The 20,395-nt window shown below is 41.4% G+C and overlaps 1 protein-coding gene across 1 annotated transcript; it reads left to right on the forward strand.

The window, feature by feature from the left end:
- The first annotated feature begins 1,371 nt into the window (after positions 1–1,371).
- Positions 1,372–15,796, forward strand: ammecr1 (AMMECR nuclear protein 1). The gene is made up of 6 exons (XM_069673680.1): positions 1,372–2,231; positions 6,782–6,892; positions 7,957–8,071; positions 8,292–8,382; positions 8,505–8,601; positions 10,695–15,796. The coding sequence occupies exons 1-6, from the start codon at positions 1,753–1,755 to the stop codon at positions 10,807–10,809; spliced, it is 1,008 nt and encodes a 335-aa protein (XP_069529781.1). The 5' UTR covers positions 1,372–1,752; the 3' UTR covers positions 10,810–15,796.
- Positions 15,797–20,395: the final 4,599 nt, after the last annotated feature.

The following is a 20,395-nucleotide window of genomic DNA, read 5'->3' on the forward strand; positions in this document are numbered from 1 at the left end:
TATATTATTTAGAAGTATTTTAAACGCATTTGAGGGAGGGAAAACAGATGAATTTCAATGTTGATATGTTATATTTAGCATCCAGAGATTGAGACCCCCTGCCCCCATCATGCCACCCACCCAGGCGATATTTCACTCTGTCAGGCGTACAGTGTCTTCATTTTCCAGCACGCTGAGCCCAGCATCATGAGTCAGGGCATGGTCATCATCAGCTGTTCCTACAATGTGTATTATTCACTGATACTGACATTTAACATGGTCACTGCTCTCTTTGCTGATACGCTTATTTTGTGACTAAATGGAGAGGGGGTTCTGAATGAGGGTGGAGTAGATATGGACAGGATGACTGTACAGTATTTATAGTTAGATACTGGTCAGGATCCCATATCAGCTGTGGTCAGGAGGCCCTGAATGTGTAGCAATGAATGGCAGGAAATATTAGGCTTTATTATAAAGATAATTTGTATAACCCTCATCTGAATCCAGAGATGCTTTCTTTAAGGATACATCCCCTCAGCAAATCTTCACTGCATTCAGAAATCTCAACAATAGACCACTCTGCCTTTTATAGCTCAGGGATACTTTTTCAAGCACGCACACGCACCCTCGTATGCACGTCGTGAGCGCGCATGCTTCCCCAGTTCCGTAAATTTCTTCTGAATTGCAAATTTGATACCCACAGAACTTACGCAGAAAGTGTAGCAAGTGGGCGCAACACAGTTTCTGAATCCGCTTCCGGAGTGCCGACGACACCGATGCCCACAGACTGATCACAGGGCTTTTACCCGAACAGCACTGAATGGTAGCAGCTGAGGGACGGGTGCGGAGCGAGGGTTGCCAAACCCGGAGGATTTCTCACGGCTCACGGACTATAATGCGCTTCTATATGTATCCACATACACGGATGACAACCTCCAAACAATCCTACACTGAAAACTTTCAGCTCTACATTTGACGCGGGGGTGTTATTGAGATTTTTCTAAAGCCGGTCCAAAGGCAGACATGATGCAGGTGCAAACTGTGGGCTAACGCTGGTACTGAAATGACTTGCTCGGCGCTGACGCGTTTCATTGTGCCATGCCAACCCCGCATTGTCAGATGCCATTTTACTCTGCGTTATCCCAGTGTCTGGAATTCCAACATACTGGGCCTGTTGTGTAATTAGAAGTTCGTGAGGCTGTAGCAAACAAGCTGGTGCAATGAGAAGCTACGCTGCCCCAGACATTGTGCGCAATTTGTGCTGAAGCTTATGGGTCCTGCGTACTCAAGCTCCCGGCTTCCACTTGGAGAGGTGTGCTGCGGGGCTACAGCGCACTGGCTGTCTGCTTCACATCTGGACCGCCTGGGTGCTGTCATCTGCGGCCTGTTCGGACTGTGCACTCCCTGAACTTGTGTGTTTACGGGGACCTGACTGAGATCGCCTCGGATGGTGTCGTGTTAGAGGGAAGGGGTGGATATTTGGCCTGGACTTGACGTTATCGGTGATCCATTGGAACACCGAGGTCCAAAGCTGGACTGGCTGACTACCCATGGAAAAAACGCTCATCCAGCTATGGATTTTGCGTAGCGAAGTCACGCATTTTTAAAGGCAACGCTAGGGTGACATTGCAGTCTTCTCTCCACATCGCTTATTTCGTCGTCCGACAAAAAAATAAAAGAGTGAAAGTGGAGTATTGTCCGTCGTACGTATCAACGCAGTGGGATTTCTACGTCTGGTCGGCGTTCCCCCCCACCCTTCCCGCGGTGACGGTTATGGGTCGGAAGCGGTGTGTCGGTGCAGATTGTTCCAAGATGGCGGCCGGGTGCTGCGGGGTGAAGAAGCAGAAACTGTCGGGATCGCCCGGGTCGGGGGGTCCCGGCGGGGTGGGGGCGGGAAGCGGGGTGGCAGGAACCGGACATTGTGGCTCGGAGTTGGGGATTGGCTCCTCGGCGACAGTTGCAGCAGCGGCGAACGTGAGCAGAGCCAACGGCCTGGGGGGACCCGGGGGTAACGTTAGCGGCGGCAGCAGTAGTAGTAGTGGTAGCAGCGGCACGAGCGCTCTGTCCCCAGCCCCGACCGGTTACACTTCATCTGGCCTCTCCCCGAATCTCAGCGCGGGACCTGGTTCGGGAAGTGGAGGCAGAAAAATGGTCGTCTCGGCGGAGATGTGCTGCTTCTGTTTTGACGTGCTTTATTGCCATCTGTACGGATACCAACCTCCGAGAACACCCAGGTTTACAAACGATCCCTAGTGAGTATTTTTCTCTTTTGTTGTTTTGCTGCATCTCAAAGCTCATCTGAGTGGTCTTTAAACAAATGTCTTTTGCGGCACACTTGATGGGTCTACCTCTGGATTCTGCTTCAGTGTTCAGGGCACTAACTGTCACATCGAAACAACATTTCACTCATAATGAATTAAACGCGAAAAGCTCGCGATCACAGCTTAATTTAAGTTGAATTTCGGGCCTTGTCGATGAGACTGTCTGCACCGGCCTGCATCAGCTCTCACCAAACGTTTATGTTAACAATGAATGACATTATTTGCTGTTAACGTGTGTGTCAGTTATTACTGAGTTGAGTACGCTGTTAATATTAGATTTCATGTCGGTCCTTGACAATTTCCGATACTGTTTGTCAAACTGAAATACCCCTCGCTAACGTTAGCTAAGCCTGTTAGCTGTCCGCTAATACTAGCTAGCCGTTCAGCTAAGCTAATAGAAAGGGTGGAACGAGTGAGATAACATCGCTTATTTTTTTGTGTCAACAATAGCAGTTATGTTTGTGAAGATGGCCCATTTAAACGGATAAAATACAATAAACTAAAAGTTAACGTTAGCATTATTAATCTTGTAAGTTGCCCTCATTGAACCCTGGATTGCCACATACCGAGCTTAGCTTTGTTAGCGGTAAGCTACATTAGCTTAGCAACAAGGCATTAGTGAGTTTTAAGAAATTATTAGGATTTTAAATGTGTTGAAAGCCTGTCTACTGACATGGCCCGATAACCGCTCATATTACTTAATTGTTTTACAGAATGTTTTGTTCGGTAAACGGACTGTCTAGTTAGAGGAAACTAACCGTAACAACCGATTTAGCATCAACCAACAAAGAAAAGCTCTTCTTGCTAAGTACTCAGCAGTCGTAATTATTCTTTATGGCACATTTGTTATTCACCCATAATTGACAGCGTTAAAAATGTGGCAAACACCGTGTTTTAACATTTAAACCATTCATGAACACGTGTCATGAAAAAATTAACATTAAGATTACTAAATGTATATTTTCTGCCCGTCATCGTCCCCCTGAAACATATTGACCCCACCTTGTACAAGCTGTGTAATGTGATAGCACGCGACTTTACGGGCGTTTAACATACATTAGATGCTGTGGAGGGATTGTTTACAACTGCAGCCTTAGCTGACTTTTCCAGGTTATCGACCTGAAATGGTTGAAGAAACTTTAGAGAGACTTTTTGATCAGGACCACGTTTATATGTATGGAAATAGTCAAAAGAATTGTGCCTCTAAATTTTCACCACAATTCACTATACACACACTGAAATACACTGCTGCACAGATTTAAAATGCTTATAGTGGGTTTTAAACTATGTGTATTTATGTAAACTGTGGCAGCACTCCCAATGCGCTTCCGGGCAGTCCCAAACACATTATATATGTATACAATAAACAAACCTCCTCTTACTCTGCATGTTCTCAATTTTTTCATTTTTAGTTCAAACGGCACCGATTGATTAATCTGTTATTTCAACAGATTGCTGCTTTTGGCATGCTGACTTTTGACAGAAGTCCAAAATGTTCTGGCCTTTCATTACACAATTATAACCTTAATATTTGTCAACATCTCTATCCGGAATCTATGTCAATATAAACCCAGTGAACTCCAGGTGAAAGGCTGTACACGTTCAGAAAGAAATATGTCAAGACCCACAGTGGTGTGGCAAACACTGGCAATGAACTGACATGTTGAAAATAGCTCACTGTACCATGGCGTTGGTGTAAACAAAACTAACCTCATGCATGTGTTAAATAAAGCAAATGTAATTCCTTTTTTTTTGTTTTAGTTTTAGTTTTTTCTGTTGCTCTCCACGTCACGTGTCTAATCAGGATTATTGCCTCATCGCAAGAGGGTCTAAGGATTTAGTCAGGACTGGGGCAGCTTTTTTTGACTTTCAGACTACCTGAGCAAAGTATTTTTTGTTAACCATAAAGTTTAAGGCCCATCTCATATTTAATGAGGGAAAAATTAGTATTTCCTGCTGACTTTCTCAACTATACAATAAAAGTTTACATATTCGTGGAAAAGGAAAGTGCACATAAAGGGCTAGAAAAATCATTTTTTTCCTTGGTTTGTTTCTATGTTTAAACTTCCAAACTCTTTCAGATAATTAAACCGTATTCAGTTTGAGCCTAAGTCTGTCTGTTTTTAAAAACTGAACATTGGGTTCTAACCTTCACCATGTGAAACCAAGGTCTGCACCAAACCAGCCAGTCATGACAAAGAGTGTGGTAGGCCAAAACTCGCCAATGGGAAAACTCCCCCAGAAAGAGAAACTCCCTCTCATGATCTGTGGTGTCCTCGGCGTGTCCTTCTCTTGGGGCCATTGTCAGATTGAATTATTGAAATGCTCAAGACAACTACCACACTTGACATAGACACAGTGCTCTACGAAGTAATCCGGTTAAACAATGGAAGGCTTCTGATAATGCTCATTTTGTTATATATTTTGATTGACAGTGGTACTCAAATTCAGAAACCCATGCTTCTTTCAAATGTGCTCTTTATTTTTTCTTGAATTTTAACTTGACACAGTGTGATTTAATACTATTATTTTTGCTCTCTAGACTGCTGTCTGACTTGCATGTTGTTGGCATTTAGTAGAAGCAGCATGTCTGCTCCTCCAAATGGAGGGTCACATGCTGAGGGTTGTGAGTCTAAAGATGTGCAACTGTAGCTGCTTCAAGGACTGCCAACAAAGCAAACATCCAAAAATATTTTCCTTCATCTAAGCCCTTTTTGCATTGTGGTTCAGCCACAGCGCCATAACAAAGCTCCGCCATTACGCCACCTTTGTCATTTTACATTGAACACAGACACGGCGCTGTTTCGCCCTGCCAGCTTCACCGTTTACACAGATGCTGTTTCACCTCTTTTACAACCTCCGATGGCGGCTCACGGGCTTAACGACTTCGCCCCACCGTTCCTCCGCAGCGCGTTTTACATAGAAGACGAGGCGTAACAGAAGTGTGATAATCCCGCTTTGAACTGGCGGTGTAAAAGGGGCTTTTGACTGAGAGAAGAAACGGACCACACTAGCAAGAACCGCTGCTGCAGGTATGTTAGCAAAACTATCCGGCTAATTAAGATAGCTAACTTAAGTTAACTTGAATGGTTGCATAGTTTGATGGTGCCACCGTGGTTAATCAGTGAATATATGTGTATTGTTTTATAAGCGAACATAAACATGTTTGTCTTATGCTGCTGTAATGTTACCTTGTTAATACATCGTTTTATTGTTATCAAATGCTAGAACGTATTGTGACCATTAGACACCTCTTTGTTTTTCATTACACTCTCTGCACCTCTGTGCTGTAGCTGTAATGTTTTGTTCCTTTGTGCTTTTTTTGAAGTTACTACTATCATTGAATCAGATCTTGTAATTTTGGTTTTACAAAACACTATTACATATGTGAAGAAACAAAAATAAAATCTAAAATTGTCCAAAGACAAATGTGTCGTATGTTTCTTTTCTTGTACAATTTAACTTTTAAAGCCTCTTTATATCACAATGTGGGAGTTTAAGCTCAAGCCTTAATGAATAAACAAACACATAATTTATGAACCAGTATTAAAGTACCAGCATTTGTTCTGGTATTGAACCCATTCACATGTCATGAAAGGGGAATTGTTATTGTTTCCCACAGAAAACATTTTTATGTCTGTCTTTGATTCCACTGTCAGCTCTTGGAATAAAAGTATTTACCGCCATAAAAGTCCTTATATTTCTTACATTCTTTGCTGAGTTTTCTCTGGAAAATTTCAGAGTGACTAATAAATTCCTGCAGTACAGCTTGATCAAAGCATGAGCAGTCATCAGAGTGTATTTGTTTCACTAGAAGGTCACAAAGATGTCCTATGTGGAAAAGGATGTAGGTTCTTATTTGCACTATACGGCTCAATCGTGTCTGGTTTTGCTGATCTGCTTTGATACCTGACAAAAATGTCAACACCGAGTAGTTTCTTTCCAAACATTTACTTTAGTGTTAGTTTGAATTATTATCTTCATGTTCACTGCTGGAGCATTATCGGTCCTGTTATGCAGTGCTAAATCTGATTATTCAACGTCATTAACACATTTGGGTAAAGAAGTAGTGGTAGATTTTATCATGATATCTAATCTGATCTAATGTAAGAAATTCTTCAGTGTCATCCCATCGACTTTCCCGAGGCTAATTTACAGAAGAAACAATTTCACCAAAAGCAGAAGAGAACAGATGGAAAATAACTTCATGAAGGGTAGAAAGAATAAGTTATCCAGTCATGGATGCACAGATGGCCCAATGTTATGAACAAAAGCCTGCACTCTTGGATGAAAAGTGATGATGTAAAAGGCAATCTTGCCAATTCTGCCTAATGTGAATAACAACTGCTGCATACTAAACTGATGTGTGCTGTTAACCAGCTTTTATGTAGGACATAAAAATGTACGTCTGGTGTGAATGTGATAGAAATCCAACTGCTTTAATTTAACGTGGTCTTTTGTTGTGTTCTTTTGTTTTTCAGCCCGCTGTTTGTCACATGGAAAATAGGCAGAGACAAGCGGTTGAGGGGTTGTATAGGTACATTTTCTGCCATGAATCTGCACTCAGGACTCAGGGAGTACACCCTTACCAGGTAAGCGGTATTTTTCAGCTTAAACACCACATGCACGATTGTTAGAAATAAAATGACTAATCTAAATGACACATTGTAGGCCTGTGCATGCTTGCAAGAAACATAATTTCTGTTTATTTACTTTTGTTGTGTTTGATCCATGTAGCTTGCTGTAACACTGTGTTGAGCCTGTATCTTTTTGATACCTGATCCCTGAGAAAAAAACTGTCCTTTAAGGGTTTTTTGTGTAAGGATTCTTATTGAAAAACCCCCAGGTATTATATAATGTATATGTGGAAGCATTTCTCATTAACAAACAGTTATACTGTCTAAGCAACAGAATTTGTTCTAACTTTCTCCCTTTCATGGGGTTCATCTTGGTTGCGATGGCCTGGCTCTGACATTAAGAGGACAAACAGTCACACAAATGAAATGTAATTATAACTTTTATTGTAACTGTAATGTGTAGACTGTTATATAAATATGTTTTAAAAATGTAATCTTGTGATGATAATAAAGAGTCCTTGTCTAGTTTTATTGCTCATACGGACACAGTGACATAAATCTTTATTTGCAGTTGATCTGAGCATCACTGGGTGATCCAGCCAGAGTCATGTGCCCCATTACATGACTCAGCTAATTAGATATAGCAACAGGCAGGTGTGTGTACAGAGCTAAACATGCAGCTTTTTGCCGTTTTTACCTGCCACTCTTATCTGTAAAAACATGCTGTAGAATTTGCTCGCAGCATTTCTTGACCTGAGGGCAGACACAGCTGACCTGTCAAATACATGTAAACACACACGGCTCCTTGCTGCTATTGTTTACACACACACATTATACACAGCACTGGGCTGCTGTGAGCCCATGCTGCGACCACGCTGGCCTCTGTATGTCTATAGGTCATCTGTATTAGACATTCATCACATGTACTCAATTAAAACGGAAGGTTATTGGAGCGCATTGCATTTCAGCTCCTCCTACACATTCATCAAACAATAAGGCCTCATGATACTTGACTGTGACAACTCCTCTGAATCACCTCTCCTCTCAACGCTGTTTCCTCTGTGCTTTTATCTCCACAGTGCCCTTAAAGACAGCCGCTTCCCCCCTATGACGAGGGACGAGCTGCCTCGCCTCTTCTGCTCAGTGTCTCTTCTCACCAACTTTGAAGACGTCGGTGATTACCTTGACTGGGAGGTAAGAGACACATTTAAGACTAATGCTCAGGGATTGCTGGAAATGTATTGAAATTCTTCTAACCCTGCTGTGTAACAAGTTTGAACAAATGCAAAAACACTGGGTGTGAAAGCTTACAGACAGAACATTTTGTGCTTTTCAACTTTGACTTTGTTAGATAATGCAATGTATTGGCTTAATATGACATTATTTCTTTGTCTTTGCCTGCTTTGTATTCCAGGTGGGTGTTCACGGTATTAGGATAGAGTTTTTCAATGAAAAAGGATCAAAGCGCACCGCCACCTACCTACCAGAGGTTGCAAAGGAGCAAGGTGAGAGCCATATGTGTCCCTGACATTGCAGCCTTGTCTGCTTTCTGTAAAGACAATATGATGTTGAGCTACATGTGGATTTTACAGGATTTCTAAAGATATTTTACCCCTGTTTTATTAAGGTTGGGACCACATTCAAACCATAGATTCCTTACTACGAAAGGGAGGCTACAAAGCTCCCATCACAAATGACTTCAGGAAGACCATTAAGTTAACCAGGTAAGATCACACTCATTTCCCCACACATAAGTTGAAATATTACAACTGTATTTGATTGGACCAAAGCTAGCGATCATACACATTAGCGTGTAAGAGTTGTCCTCATTTTGACATGCTTTAAGTCATCTACCATTCAATGTGCTTAAAGTGGAGTCAGTCTGTTTGCATGTTTTCAGGAGAATGATTGCTTATGTTACAAAATATATTAATAACTACTCTCCTTAATGTTCTCCTTGAGAGTCGATCCACTTCATTTTCCATGACTAATATGAAAAGTCTGGTTTTACATTAGTTCCGCCCTTCACCAGAGCACAGAGTGAACTGTCCACTTTGCATGCAGAGGCTGCGTGCCATCCGCCTGTAAACTGTAAACACGCACACAACGCTGCTGCTGAGGTTGCCTGGATGCTCGAGGCAGGCTTTCCGTTACGCATGGCGGCTTATGAGCGCGTGTATACACTACATGTACGGTGTGGTGTTTAGTGTGTACACTACACTCAACCACATAGAGACAGCGAGCTTACTCTTCAAAATGCTACTGTCACCAGGCTGGTCATGTAGTTTAAACATACATTTGAACACTGTTAGAAATGATTGATGTCATGTAAGTAACACAACTGCGACACACAAGTCTATTTGTGAAGTTAGAAAGACGCGTCGCTCCATCTGTACTCTCGACTTTTTCACACGGATTTCAGAGTTGCTGGCAGGAGATCGAACCAAGTGTGGTGAAAGTGTGTGTGTGTGTGTGTGTGTGTGTGTGTGTGTGGGGAGGTTGTTTTGTTAAAGGAAAATAATCAATATACAAATAGTGTGATTGTTAATTGTTGATTCAAACACATGCGCGCCCCATGTATAGATATGTCAGTTCTCGACGCAGCCCCGCCTTCAACTTCCAAGCCTCAGCTCTTTGATGCATGTCAATCCCCCCGTCTCATCCGACATTTCCCACTCTATCCACTGTCCACTGGCAAAGGCCAAAAAATAGTCTTTTTAAAAAAACAAAACAAAAACGGACACATAGCATTCATCTGGTTCAATTTCCTGTATTTTTTCACAGTCGAACTTAGAAAACGAGAACTCTGTCTGTTTTTTTCCAATATCCTGCAGCCCCTTTTCGAACAGTTCATTGTCCTGGTGTATTGTGCCGTTTCTACCTCCCAGCTGTAAAGATAGTCCCCTTGTTTTTGTTTAAAAGTTGATGGGAGCTGGGGCACTGCCTGCTGTCAACGCACATTAATATCCACAAGTCCCTCCCTAGCATCCCTTTTAAACATTAAACACTTAAAGGAGCAACTCTCCCCTGCAAAACGCCACTGTCAGTTAAAGCTGTTGTTCTCTGTAATCGTTGGAAGCAATAATATTTGAAAATGGCGCCAAAGCTGTGGAGAAAGTTGTACAAACAGCTCGTGGTTTCGCCCAATCCACATTCATACAACACCTAGCGTGCATTGCACCCCTGCCTCTGAAAGGAACGGCCCAGCGAGAGACGAGACGCTGGAGTGAAATACTACCGTTTCACTGCAGGCAATGTCTCAGAGCGGTGCAGAATCCTAAATATGACAAAAATATACCCGTGGATCGTCTAAACAAATCTATATGTCTGCAGTCTACATCTCAAACCTGACGGTTTTGAACGAGACATGACATCAGAGGCTGGCGTCCTAGATTGAGGAAGTGTAGTTTAGCAAGCTCCCAGTTTTCCAGGGCCCATTGGAGAAGCGGATAGTGTCCTCCAAAGGTACAGAGTGAAATTGCATTTGTTTCCTACCATAATGGCATTAGCTCCCCATAATAGCATGATAGGACTGAGGTTGAAAATCGGCGAACTGGCCCTTTAAATATGTGGGCTACAACAGCACTCTGCCAGCAGTTAAAAGGGAACTTTAAACATGTCTGTTGTTGTTCTGTCCATGTGCGATGCAGAATCACTTAAATAGTCTAGAATATTCCTCATTAAGACTTAATAAATCTCGTACTGACTCATCCGTGTGGAACAGATTTCACAGGACCACCGTAGCAGATGTTCATCATTTCCTAACATGACATGAAGCCCAGCCGTCTGTCACCCACACGTCTGTTTTCATTCCCAGGTACCGTAGCGAGAAGATGACGATGGGTTATGCAGAGTACATCGCCCACCGCCAGCACCATCACTACCAGAACGGCATTGGGCACCCTCTACCCCCCTACAACCATTATTCCTGACAGCGAGCCGCATGACCAATCATTGGACCTCTCCGCGGACCTTTTCCCAGGAGAGCCCGCCCCCTCCTGGTCTAGCTATTTCTACTACTGTACCATTTTATGATGATAGTTTCCGTTGCCATGCTGGCCGTCTACCTGACGTTGACATGGCAACGGGTGGCAACGAAGCATCATTTGATTACGGCAAGAAATCCACTCTTCTTTTTCTTTGCCTGTGGTTAAGTTTTTGCAGCATATGTAAACCTCGATCTATAACCCCCCTTCATTCTTATTTTTGAAAATTAAAATTTTATTAATCCTGCGTATTTTCAGCAAACCTAATCAGGTGTTTGATTCTGTGGATGGAAGGAGGTCTCTTATAGGGTGGATTAGTCTCGCGCTTATATTGTTCAGGCTTTGCTTCAAATTGACATTAACTAAAAAAATTCTTCTTTCCTCCTTTTCTTTTAATTTCCTCTCCTGACATGTGAACCATGTAGCAAGGTAACTGCAGTTGTCAAAGGCTGTGTCGTCTCTTCTGATTCCTCTCAAAAAAACAGAGTGACTGTTGAGGTTGTGTTCGCCTTGTAAACTCTTGTAGTGATGTAGTCGGGACTATATATAGGGATCTGTATACTCCAAAGTATAGCTTGTAGGATTGTGATGCCCTTTGACCGGCCTTGGCTGGCAGTGTTTATTGTTGGAGCTCACGATCGTGTGTGTATTTCTGTGTGTGGATATAGATTTTGGTCCCCCACTAAAACAGTAGAGTGAATTAGAAATTGAATTTTCCCCTAAAGATTCCCTAAAGTGATTTTTGGAGTGTTTTGTGTTGGACCTGTAAACCTTGAACAGCGTTTCTTAGTTGAGAGTTTTAGCTTTGTTCCCTTTTTTTTTGTTGAGCTTTTCCAAATTTTGACGTTAAAGTGGAGGAAGCCATTTTGTCTGAGGATAATCATGTCCACACCAGTGATTAGTGGATGTATAAGTGGGTTTGATCGCCCGCGTCGGAGAGAAGGAGCAGGCGTAGCTACAGATCCCGAGAAGAAAACGCATGAAAAATGCTGTCATTGAAATCAAGTGTCTGTTGGTGTGTGAGTTTACTGGCAGGGAGTCACTCGACAGGGACGCGCTATAACTACTCAAAGCCATATTCTCTTTTTACTCTACACTCTGTAAAAGTCGTCTGTTGTTGGCTTGAAGTGTTTGCATTCGGTGCCACTTGACTGGTAGCCTCTAATATGTTCATTCATCAAACCTCTGAATGCAAACTTTTACACCAGCCAGCCTCAGACAAGGCTGCACCACTGAATGCTCGTCGGTTTCACTCATTTGTCGGATGTCTTGTATATTGCCCGTGTCGTAGTGGAAACATTGTCTTGCCTCTTCAGATTATAGCTAACCATTGTCACTCGTCCACTAAGTATGATGTATTAAAAACTGTCATTTTTGAATGAAGACACACCACTAAGACGCACAAAGAAAGTCACCTAATTAACATGTTTGTGTCATGTCGAGCGCATGTCACCGTGCAGGTAGTCGATTTAGTCGTTGAAGCTGCACCTCCACCGTTCTCTCCTCTAAACTCTCTGCTGTTCAGCGAGATCCCGTCGCTCTGCGCGTCCTCGGCACAGGAAGTGTTCGAGACGCGGTCTGTTTTGTCAGCTGTTTGGCCGTAGGTTAGAGCAAACACAGTCGAGTTAGAGCCGAATCTTTGCATGGGGCCGGTTGGCCTGCAGTTAAGGTCTACACATTAAAAGCCAGGGCTTTGTAAGGACTTAAGAAGCCATTTCCCACCCTGATATTCCTCGTTGTTGTGAGTCACATCCACACACGTTAGGCTAGTCGGATTTCCTTTCCAGAATGTTTGAACTCATGAGGATCTCGACGTGGTCCGCTCGCTTTGGGGTCAGTTTTAGTTTTGCTAACTGGAAAATTTTGAGAGGTTCTTGTTACTTGACCAACATCTTTCTTCGTAACAGCCTTTACTAACTGACAGGTTATTTTTTCTTTATGCAAAAACGTCAAGGGCTTTTGGCACTCCATCCACAGTAACCCGAAATGACCCAGATTTAAGTTGTGTTGCCTTAAATGAATGATTTATTAAACGATGGGCCAGTAGATGACGCGCTGAGTGTTCCTCTGTCCCGTGGTCTGCTCATTCCCGGCTCATCTTCACACCACAGTGTAGGAAAGGAACTCACATGATGTTTTCCTCACTTGAATGCGATAAAACTTTCTCATGGAGGCTCCCGTATGCCTGCTGTCTCCTCACGTCTGATCCAGCTGCTGGTCCTCTATTCTTTCTCTTCTGAAAGCCCCACGCACACTCACACTCTGTTAAGATAATGTCGGACACTGTGGTGGTGTTACCCTTAATGTTCATACCTCTAGTAAGATAAATACACTACATAAAGCCCCGGAGGAACAGTCAGGCGTCCATTTCCTGGTCCATTTAATACAGCACAACCTGAATTCTTCTGCTGCAAAACCAAATTGACCATGCTCTTTTACATATATGTCTTTGTATACACATGCAATGTCTTTAGTTGCATGTATGTATGAGTATGAGACCTATGGTTTTATCCATGATATGCTTGATCTATGGCTTAGACACTCTTATTAACCATTAAGAGATTTAAAAGACAAATATGGTGCTATCGGACCTCATATTGGGGTGGTCACAGCTCGTGACTGGTCATGCGGACTCATTGATCATATCATACTTAAAGATGCTGCATGTAAGATTCTCTCTGTCGTATATTGCTGTGAAATGAGTCGTGACGGCACGTCAAAATACTGAAGGATGTGTTCATCACCGTTAACAAAAGTAGCCCCTTTCGTTAAGTCCAGCGTGGGTGATTTTGGGATCAATTCCCTATGGGAAAACAGACTGATATCTTACTAATGAAGAAGAAGTAGTCCCTGCAGCAAACTCACCACAGGGGCTATGAATGTACTGTCAGAGGCCGTTATTACATTTTAACAGCAGTATATTTAGAGAAAATCCTACATGTGTTACCTTTACTATCCTTGATATATGCAGATCTGTTCAACAGGTGTTTTTTTTTCCTACCAGTGCAAGTCAACACCCCTTGCAGGTTTGAAAGGACAAGAAGTCACACGTAGCCTCCCCTCCCCTCGATAACTCCCCACACTGTGGCCCGACCTCATGGCCTAGTTTGTCCAGGCGTGACGTGTGTGTCGTTCGGTAGAAGGTGGCAGGTAGTAGTGGTCGTTGCCTCTCCTGGAAGGCTGGATGCTGCTTTTTCAGAGCACGTCCTCCGTTTTCCGTTAGCTGCTGAATCGTTTGACCTCTTCTGAAAAGGTAAAAGCTTGAGATGTGGACTTGTGAAAGGTCTCGTCGTCGAGGCCTCCGCAGCCGCTCTCAGACTATTGTGAAGGCGAGCATCTCCTAAAACGGGACGCAGAGTTAATGTTTTACGTAGAACACGCAGAAAATAGTCCTGCTTCTGTACTGATTAACTGTTTTAAAAGCATTGATACCTCATGGGACGTTATGGAGCGACATTAGTAGTTTGTTGTAGCAGATAGTGTTTTGGTTCCATACCAGGGTTAGAGATCAGCCTCAGCATTCCCAGCGTGGTCATCCTCATATTTCGAGGAATGCTCAAGCTCGTGTTACCTTCGTATGTTTGACTGAACCAAAGATGCCAGCGGCCATGCCCAAATGCTGCTCTTCAGGCCTGGCTTCCTGTCCTTCCAAAAGACACCCCTGCAATTGACAAAAATGTTCTTTATGTCTATTTTTTTTGTGCGATTTCTCAACTGTCTTGACTTATGAAGCAACCCAATTTTTTCAATGAATTTTCATTGAGTCTATCTCTGACGCCGTTCATGGCGTCACCGATGGTTAAAAATGGTTGCAAATTGTTGTTACTTGTTTTGTTTATTATTATTATTATTATTATTATTATTATTATTAGTATTATTATTATTAGTATTGCTATAATTTACAAAAATGAAAATCCCATGGTGTGCCTCCTAGCTTTATGGGTTTATAAATGTTTTTTTCCCTAAAGACCAGCAGTTATACTTTGTACAAAAGATGGATTTTTCCTTATTTTTTATGCCATTAAAGATGAAAAAAGCCTGTTTTCTTTACTCTGGACCCAGTAGCTGCACTGGTAAACAATCGCACTGATAGATGAATAAAAAAAAAAGAATAAATGAATCAATAATAATAATGATAATGACAAATGAAATAAGAACTACAATAAACTTGTGTTTGAAACTTTTATTAAGAAAATCTTTAAAGAAAAAAACGCAAATAAAAAAAGAAAATGACTGTTTTTGTACATCAAAATAAATTCTTTTCAAAAGAATATTTTGGATCTAGTTTCAAAATTATTTTAGTGGTTTTCTATGTTCTGAATTTTTGAGACACTGACTTCTAAGACGTGTCACTGTACAAATGACTTTTTTCTGTTGCAGTGGCCTGATGGGCTGGGAGGGTTGCCTGGTGTAACTCCTCATACCAACTTTTATTTCTTTTCCTTTCGATTTTTGGAACTTTTTTTTTTTTTCTGCTTTATAGTAACTTGAAAAATGTTGATGGAATAATATGAACTGGGAACTTCAAATCCATCCCCTGTAGAGCTAGACCCTTCCTCCTTTCCTATTGAATTGCTGTTAGTGTGACGCAACTTGAAATGGGCATTTATTATGATAGTATGACTCCAAAAGAGAAAAAAACACAAAAATAAACACACACAAAAAAAAATATAAGAGAAAAAAAAAAGAAATTTTAGCAAAAAAAATTGCAAAAGAAAAGTGTGGGAGGGTTGAAAGAATATATATAGATGGGTTATCTGAGTATGTAAGCAATGGCTGTGAAGATAATGTAGTTTTAAACATTGTTATTACCTTTTAAAATCATTTATTCAATAAAAAATACAAAATCAACTGAAAAGAGAACATGTGTCTTTCCATTTTCTTTCAGCACATACACCAACATTTACCACATACAAGAATATGTTTCATATTTTAGGAAAGGTCTTGAAGTTTGCACCAAATCAATATGTTCAATTGATAAGTGATAAAAACTACATGTAGTTTTCTTGTCGTATTCTTATTGAGCTTCATCCAGGTGTTCAGTGTGCAGTTCAATGTTGGACTTGAATTGTTGTAACAGTTTGACCCTGTAACCTGTTTGACCTGCTTTACTGAACGCCAAACTTGCTTTAAGTCATTGTAATAGGCACTAAATTCCACTAAAGAAACTGATGTCACTGTTGCTTCACAGCAAGAAGGTTCCAGGTTCGGCTGGCCTGTGTGGAGTTTGCATGTTCTCTCCCCGTGCATCCAGGTACTCCGGCTTCCTCCCACAGTCTAAAGACATGCTCGTTAGGTTCATTGGTGACTCTAAAATTGCCTGTAGGTGTGAATGTGAGCGTGAGAGGTTGTCTGTCTCTTTGTGCCCATCCTGTGATTGACTGGCGGTCAGTCCAGGGTGTACAGCTGGGATAGGCTCCAGCCCCCTGCGACCCTGAACAGGATATGCGGTATAGATAATGAATGAATGGAAACCGTACCTATAATTTGATCTACTGTTGTTTAATGCAAATCACTTTGTTTTAAAAGGGTGCTATAGAAATAAATTTATTATTATTATTATTATTATTATTAAGGAAATGGCTCACAGTGAAGTCTCTGTATTACACTGGCTAAACGGGAATGTGTTGGGTCTGTGGCACAATTTTCTAAGACCAAATTAAAACCCTGAGCACATGGACAACAAACCATCTGCACACCAAGATGAATGCTGGCATTGAAACATCAAAGCCTGTGCACACTTATCCTGGTTTGAATAAACCTGTATATGCTACCTGGAGTGAAAAAACAGGACGCTGACGCATGAAAACATCATAATCCAGGTTTGAACTTTCTGTTATTGTACAGAAACCCTGATACAGTCATCATTGTGTTTATAAATGAGCATGTTTCTAATGTTTCATTTTTAAGGAATGACATCAGAACCAGGATACCAGTGAAGTGACCCTTTAAATGTACTGACCTCCCAGTGCTGCTGACACTGTCTGATGCATCGATGTAGCGGCACCCTTTCTTCAATCATCTGAAAACACAGCCACCACACAGTTTTATGATGCTAGGACTGGCAGAGCGTGCTGGCCATGTGCAGTTACTGTGGGCTACATGAGGATATTCTGGCTCCAGTAGCTGATAGAGGTGGCACTGAGCACGGATTTCACAAACCAACAGTATAAAACAAACAAAGGAGCTTTTAGTTCCCTGAAAAGAAATGCTCTTCGTGCGACAGCCACAGTATAAATGATTTAGAATAATAACTGGCCTGTCAGCTGGAGAAGCTCATGTGATGCAAAATGGAACTTGGTGTGAAATTATTTTGTTTTATATAAAAATTAAATCATAGCTTATTTTGACCAGTGTAGTTCAATGGAAACTCTGTAAAAGAATGTCACGATGTACCGTAGTACACGCCTGGGGTCACGCAGAATTGTAGTTCCAGTTGATAATACTTCATGTCGTAGGGTCACACCTCGCGTTATACTGACATTTAATACGTTTTAGTGATGCTCTTTTACCATAGTCACACAGTGCCCATTTTCCTCATTTTATTTCAGATTGTACGTGACATAAATAAGCAACTGAAAAGACGATTCAAAGTGAAAATCTGGAAGGAAATCTGTCCGCATTTCTAAGTACAACACATTTGATAACCCATTAGTTACATTTAGACCCATTAACACCAAACGTTAGCATTCAAGCACTTACTAAATAACATTACATAATGTTAGCTAGTATAAGTATAGGTAGTTATTTGTTCCAGCTACAAGCTAAAGCTACCAAACAGTAGTATTAGCTTTTAGCAAAGACGTAGCTAACGTTAATATTATCTACTAATTGGCTGGATATTACCATTAGCTGTTGTCGATCGATAGCTTACAGGTTATCCAGTATGTTGTTTTATATGACCAGATATTTGTTAACCCATTAGTTACCTTTAGAGATGCTAACATTAGCATTCAAGCACTTTCTACATAACATTATGTTAGCTAGTAAGTAGGCTGCATTTACTAGTTATTACTTTAAGCAAACATTATGCTAGCTAGGAATTTAAGCCTTTTCTATTATATCCTGTAAAACTACTAAACAGTAATATTAGCTTTTAACAAATTTGTGGTGATATTATTTAGTCATTTCCTGGATACTAAGATTAGCTGTTGTGAGACGATAGCTAATGGGTTATCCAGTATGTTGTTTTATCCTGAAATATGACCTTATTTCCCTCCAGCTTTTCACTGTTAAACGTCTTTTCAGTTGCTTATCAAGTTGAACTCTTTACAGCTGTGTGATCTACAGTATATGACTTATAACAGCATTTTATTCTCCCGTCCCTAGCATGATGTCAAAGGAAAATGGCCGCCACATACGGTCAGTTGGAAGTCCAGGAGTCAATTCAAATTAAAAGCAAATAAAACATTGGTACATCAATACATTGACATATTCTTTAACTCCTCTAAGACTGCACATGGATTGTTACTTGCTTAGCTTTGGAGATAACCGTCTAAAAGATTTCTGTTAGAAAGATAACTTGATGGATGGAGATACAATTTTTATTTGTGCTTCTCAAAGCATTAGAAAAGAACAGAGCATCTTGTATTCAATAACAGCCCTCTGACAAAGGCTACAACAACAAAGGCTTCATAAATGAAGGATTATTAAAACTGAAAAATCTTAAAGCTATTTAATTGATGTCATGTCTCCCTCGGGAGGAATTCTTATAACTTTGTTCATCGGCCGAGTTAACATCTAATGTAATTATTAAGTAACATTTTTGGTTTCTCCAATACTGTTTTCTGTTTATGAATAAATATATTCAATACTACTGACATCCCCACAAACTTAGCTGTACGTTTTGCTTACTGCTAACAGAGATATTACTAACAAGTTTAACTAAGATGGTAAATCTGATCATATTAGCATGCTGATATTAGCATTTAGCTCAAAGCACTGTTCTGTCTGTTACTGAGGTGCTAGTGTGGCTGAATATAGGGAAATAGCACTGTGTCAGTTGGTGTCACAGCAAATGGAAATTTAAATGTATTTTTTAGAACTGAATTTATTCGACATTTCTGGTAATAACTGGTAAAAAATATGGCAACGAGCCAGTGTTTGATTTACTCTCCAACCTTGTTGTGGAATGTACCATGTTGAATTCAAAACGGGGGTGCGTCACCTGTAAATCTTTTCTGAATTTCTTTTGCTTTTGGATTGTTTATAGTATTTTGGACCCTCATTGCTTTCACGTTCTGTACCTTTGCTCTGGTAACAAACTGACTCTGGCAACATAGAGCTGCAAACGTTCTGCATATGTAGCTGTGTCTGTAGAGAAGGATCCTCACATGCTTGGCCTGCCTCCTCCCAGTCCTTCCATCGACACAGCTCAGCACAGAGTCAGGAGAAGTCTGGGCAGGTGTGTCTGAAAATACTTTTCTTGTTACATGATATTCAGTGCTAAGTAAGTGCTCAGAGAGATTTTAATGGTTCAGTCTGCTGCGTGTGTGTGTGTGTGTGTGTGTGTATGAACTCAGAGCTGGCCTGAGATCAAATCCAAGCAGCACTTTGTCTCTCTTCTCTCCTGAGTGTGCCTCTGGGCCTCAGTCTGTCTGAATGAAGGATACTGATGGCTGAAAGGACTCAAACTGATGTTGTAGAAGCGGAAACTCCCATTAGGCCTTTTTTAATTCAGTTTACTTCATTAAACCAGGGATTTATGTTGTCTTTTTTTGTCAAGCGTTTAAAATCCATTACGCGCTGTCACTAAATACTCCTCATTTCCTCTGGCAGTCGTGCTTCTGTGTTGCTTTTCTTTTACTTTAAAATCAGGAAGAACAAACCCTTGAGGAGAAGAGCCTATTTTAACAGTTGTCTCCTCTTAATTCATAGTCACCTTGAAGCCTCTTTGTAGTGGTTTTTAGATCGACCTCCTCTCTCGAATGTCCGCGATGATAAAGTGCTGCAGGCATGTGAAAACTCTCTGCAGCTCACTTCAGTCGATACGCTGCACTTAAAGCTTTTTACCCTGTCTGGCCTTACGGAGAGCAGCGAACCCAAACACACCGTGCAGAGGCCGGAGCGTTTATGAGTCAGGAAGCAACTTGGCATCAGGGTAGTTACAAAGTGTCAAGAGAGGTCCTGTTATTTAAAGGTCGACATTTTGGGAAATTAGATTTTTTGTTTTTTAGGTCTGGATTTGGAGATTTTGCAACTTTCATGTGGCAGATGTGGAAGCATATACGGTATATGTTTGACTCCCGTTTTTCTTTTTAGCTGCTTTTACAACGTTAGTGAACATGGGACCCTGGGAAAAAGGGAAGAACAAGCTGGAGCAGGTAGGTGGTTAGCTAATACCCCTCTCCCACCTAAAATTAGCGTGTTGATGCAGGTTTTTCAGACCCGGGGAAGACCCACTTAAAAGCTGATTGTCAGAAGTTACCGACGGAGCATAGCATCACGCCGGAAAGGGGGCGGAGACTAGCGTGTCAACGCGGGTTTTGTGTTCCCATCAATCGGAGCCAAGGCGATAATATCCAGGTCTACT

Source organism: Semicossyphus pulcher, unplaced genomic scaffold, assembly GCF_022749685.1.
Source record: "Semicossyphus pulcher isolate SPU_LCO1_2020_fin unplaced genomic scaffold, fSemPul1.0.p SCAF_10, whole genome shotgun sequence".
Taxonomy (NCBI): domain Eukaryota; kingdom Metazoa; phylum Chordata; class Actinopteri; order Labriformes; family Labridae; genus Semicossyphus; species Semicossyphus pulcher.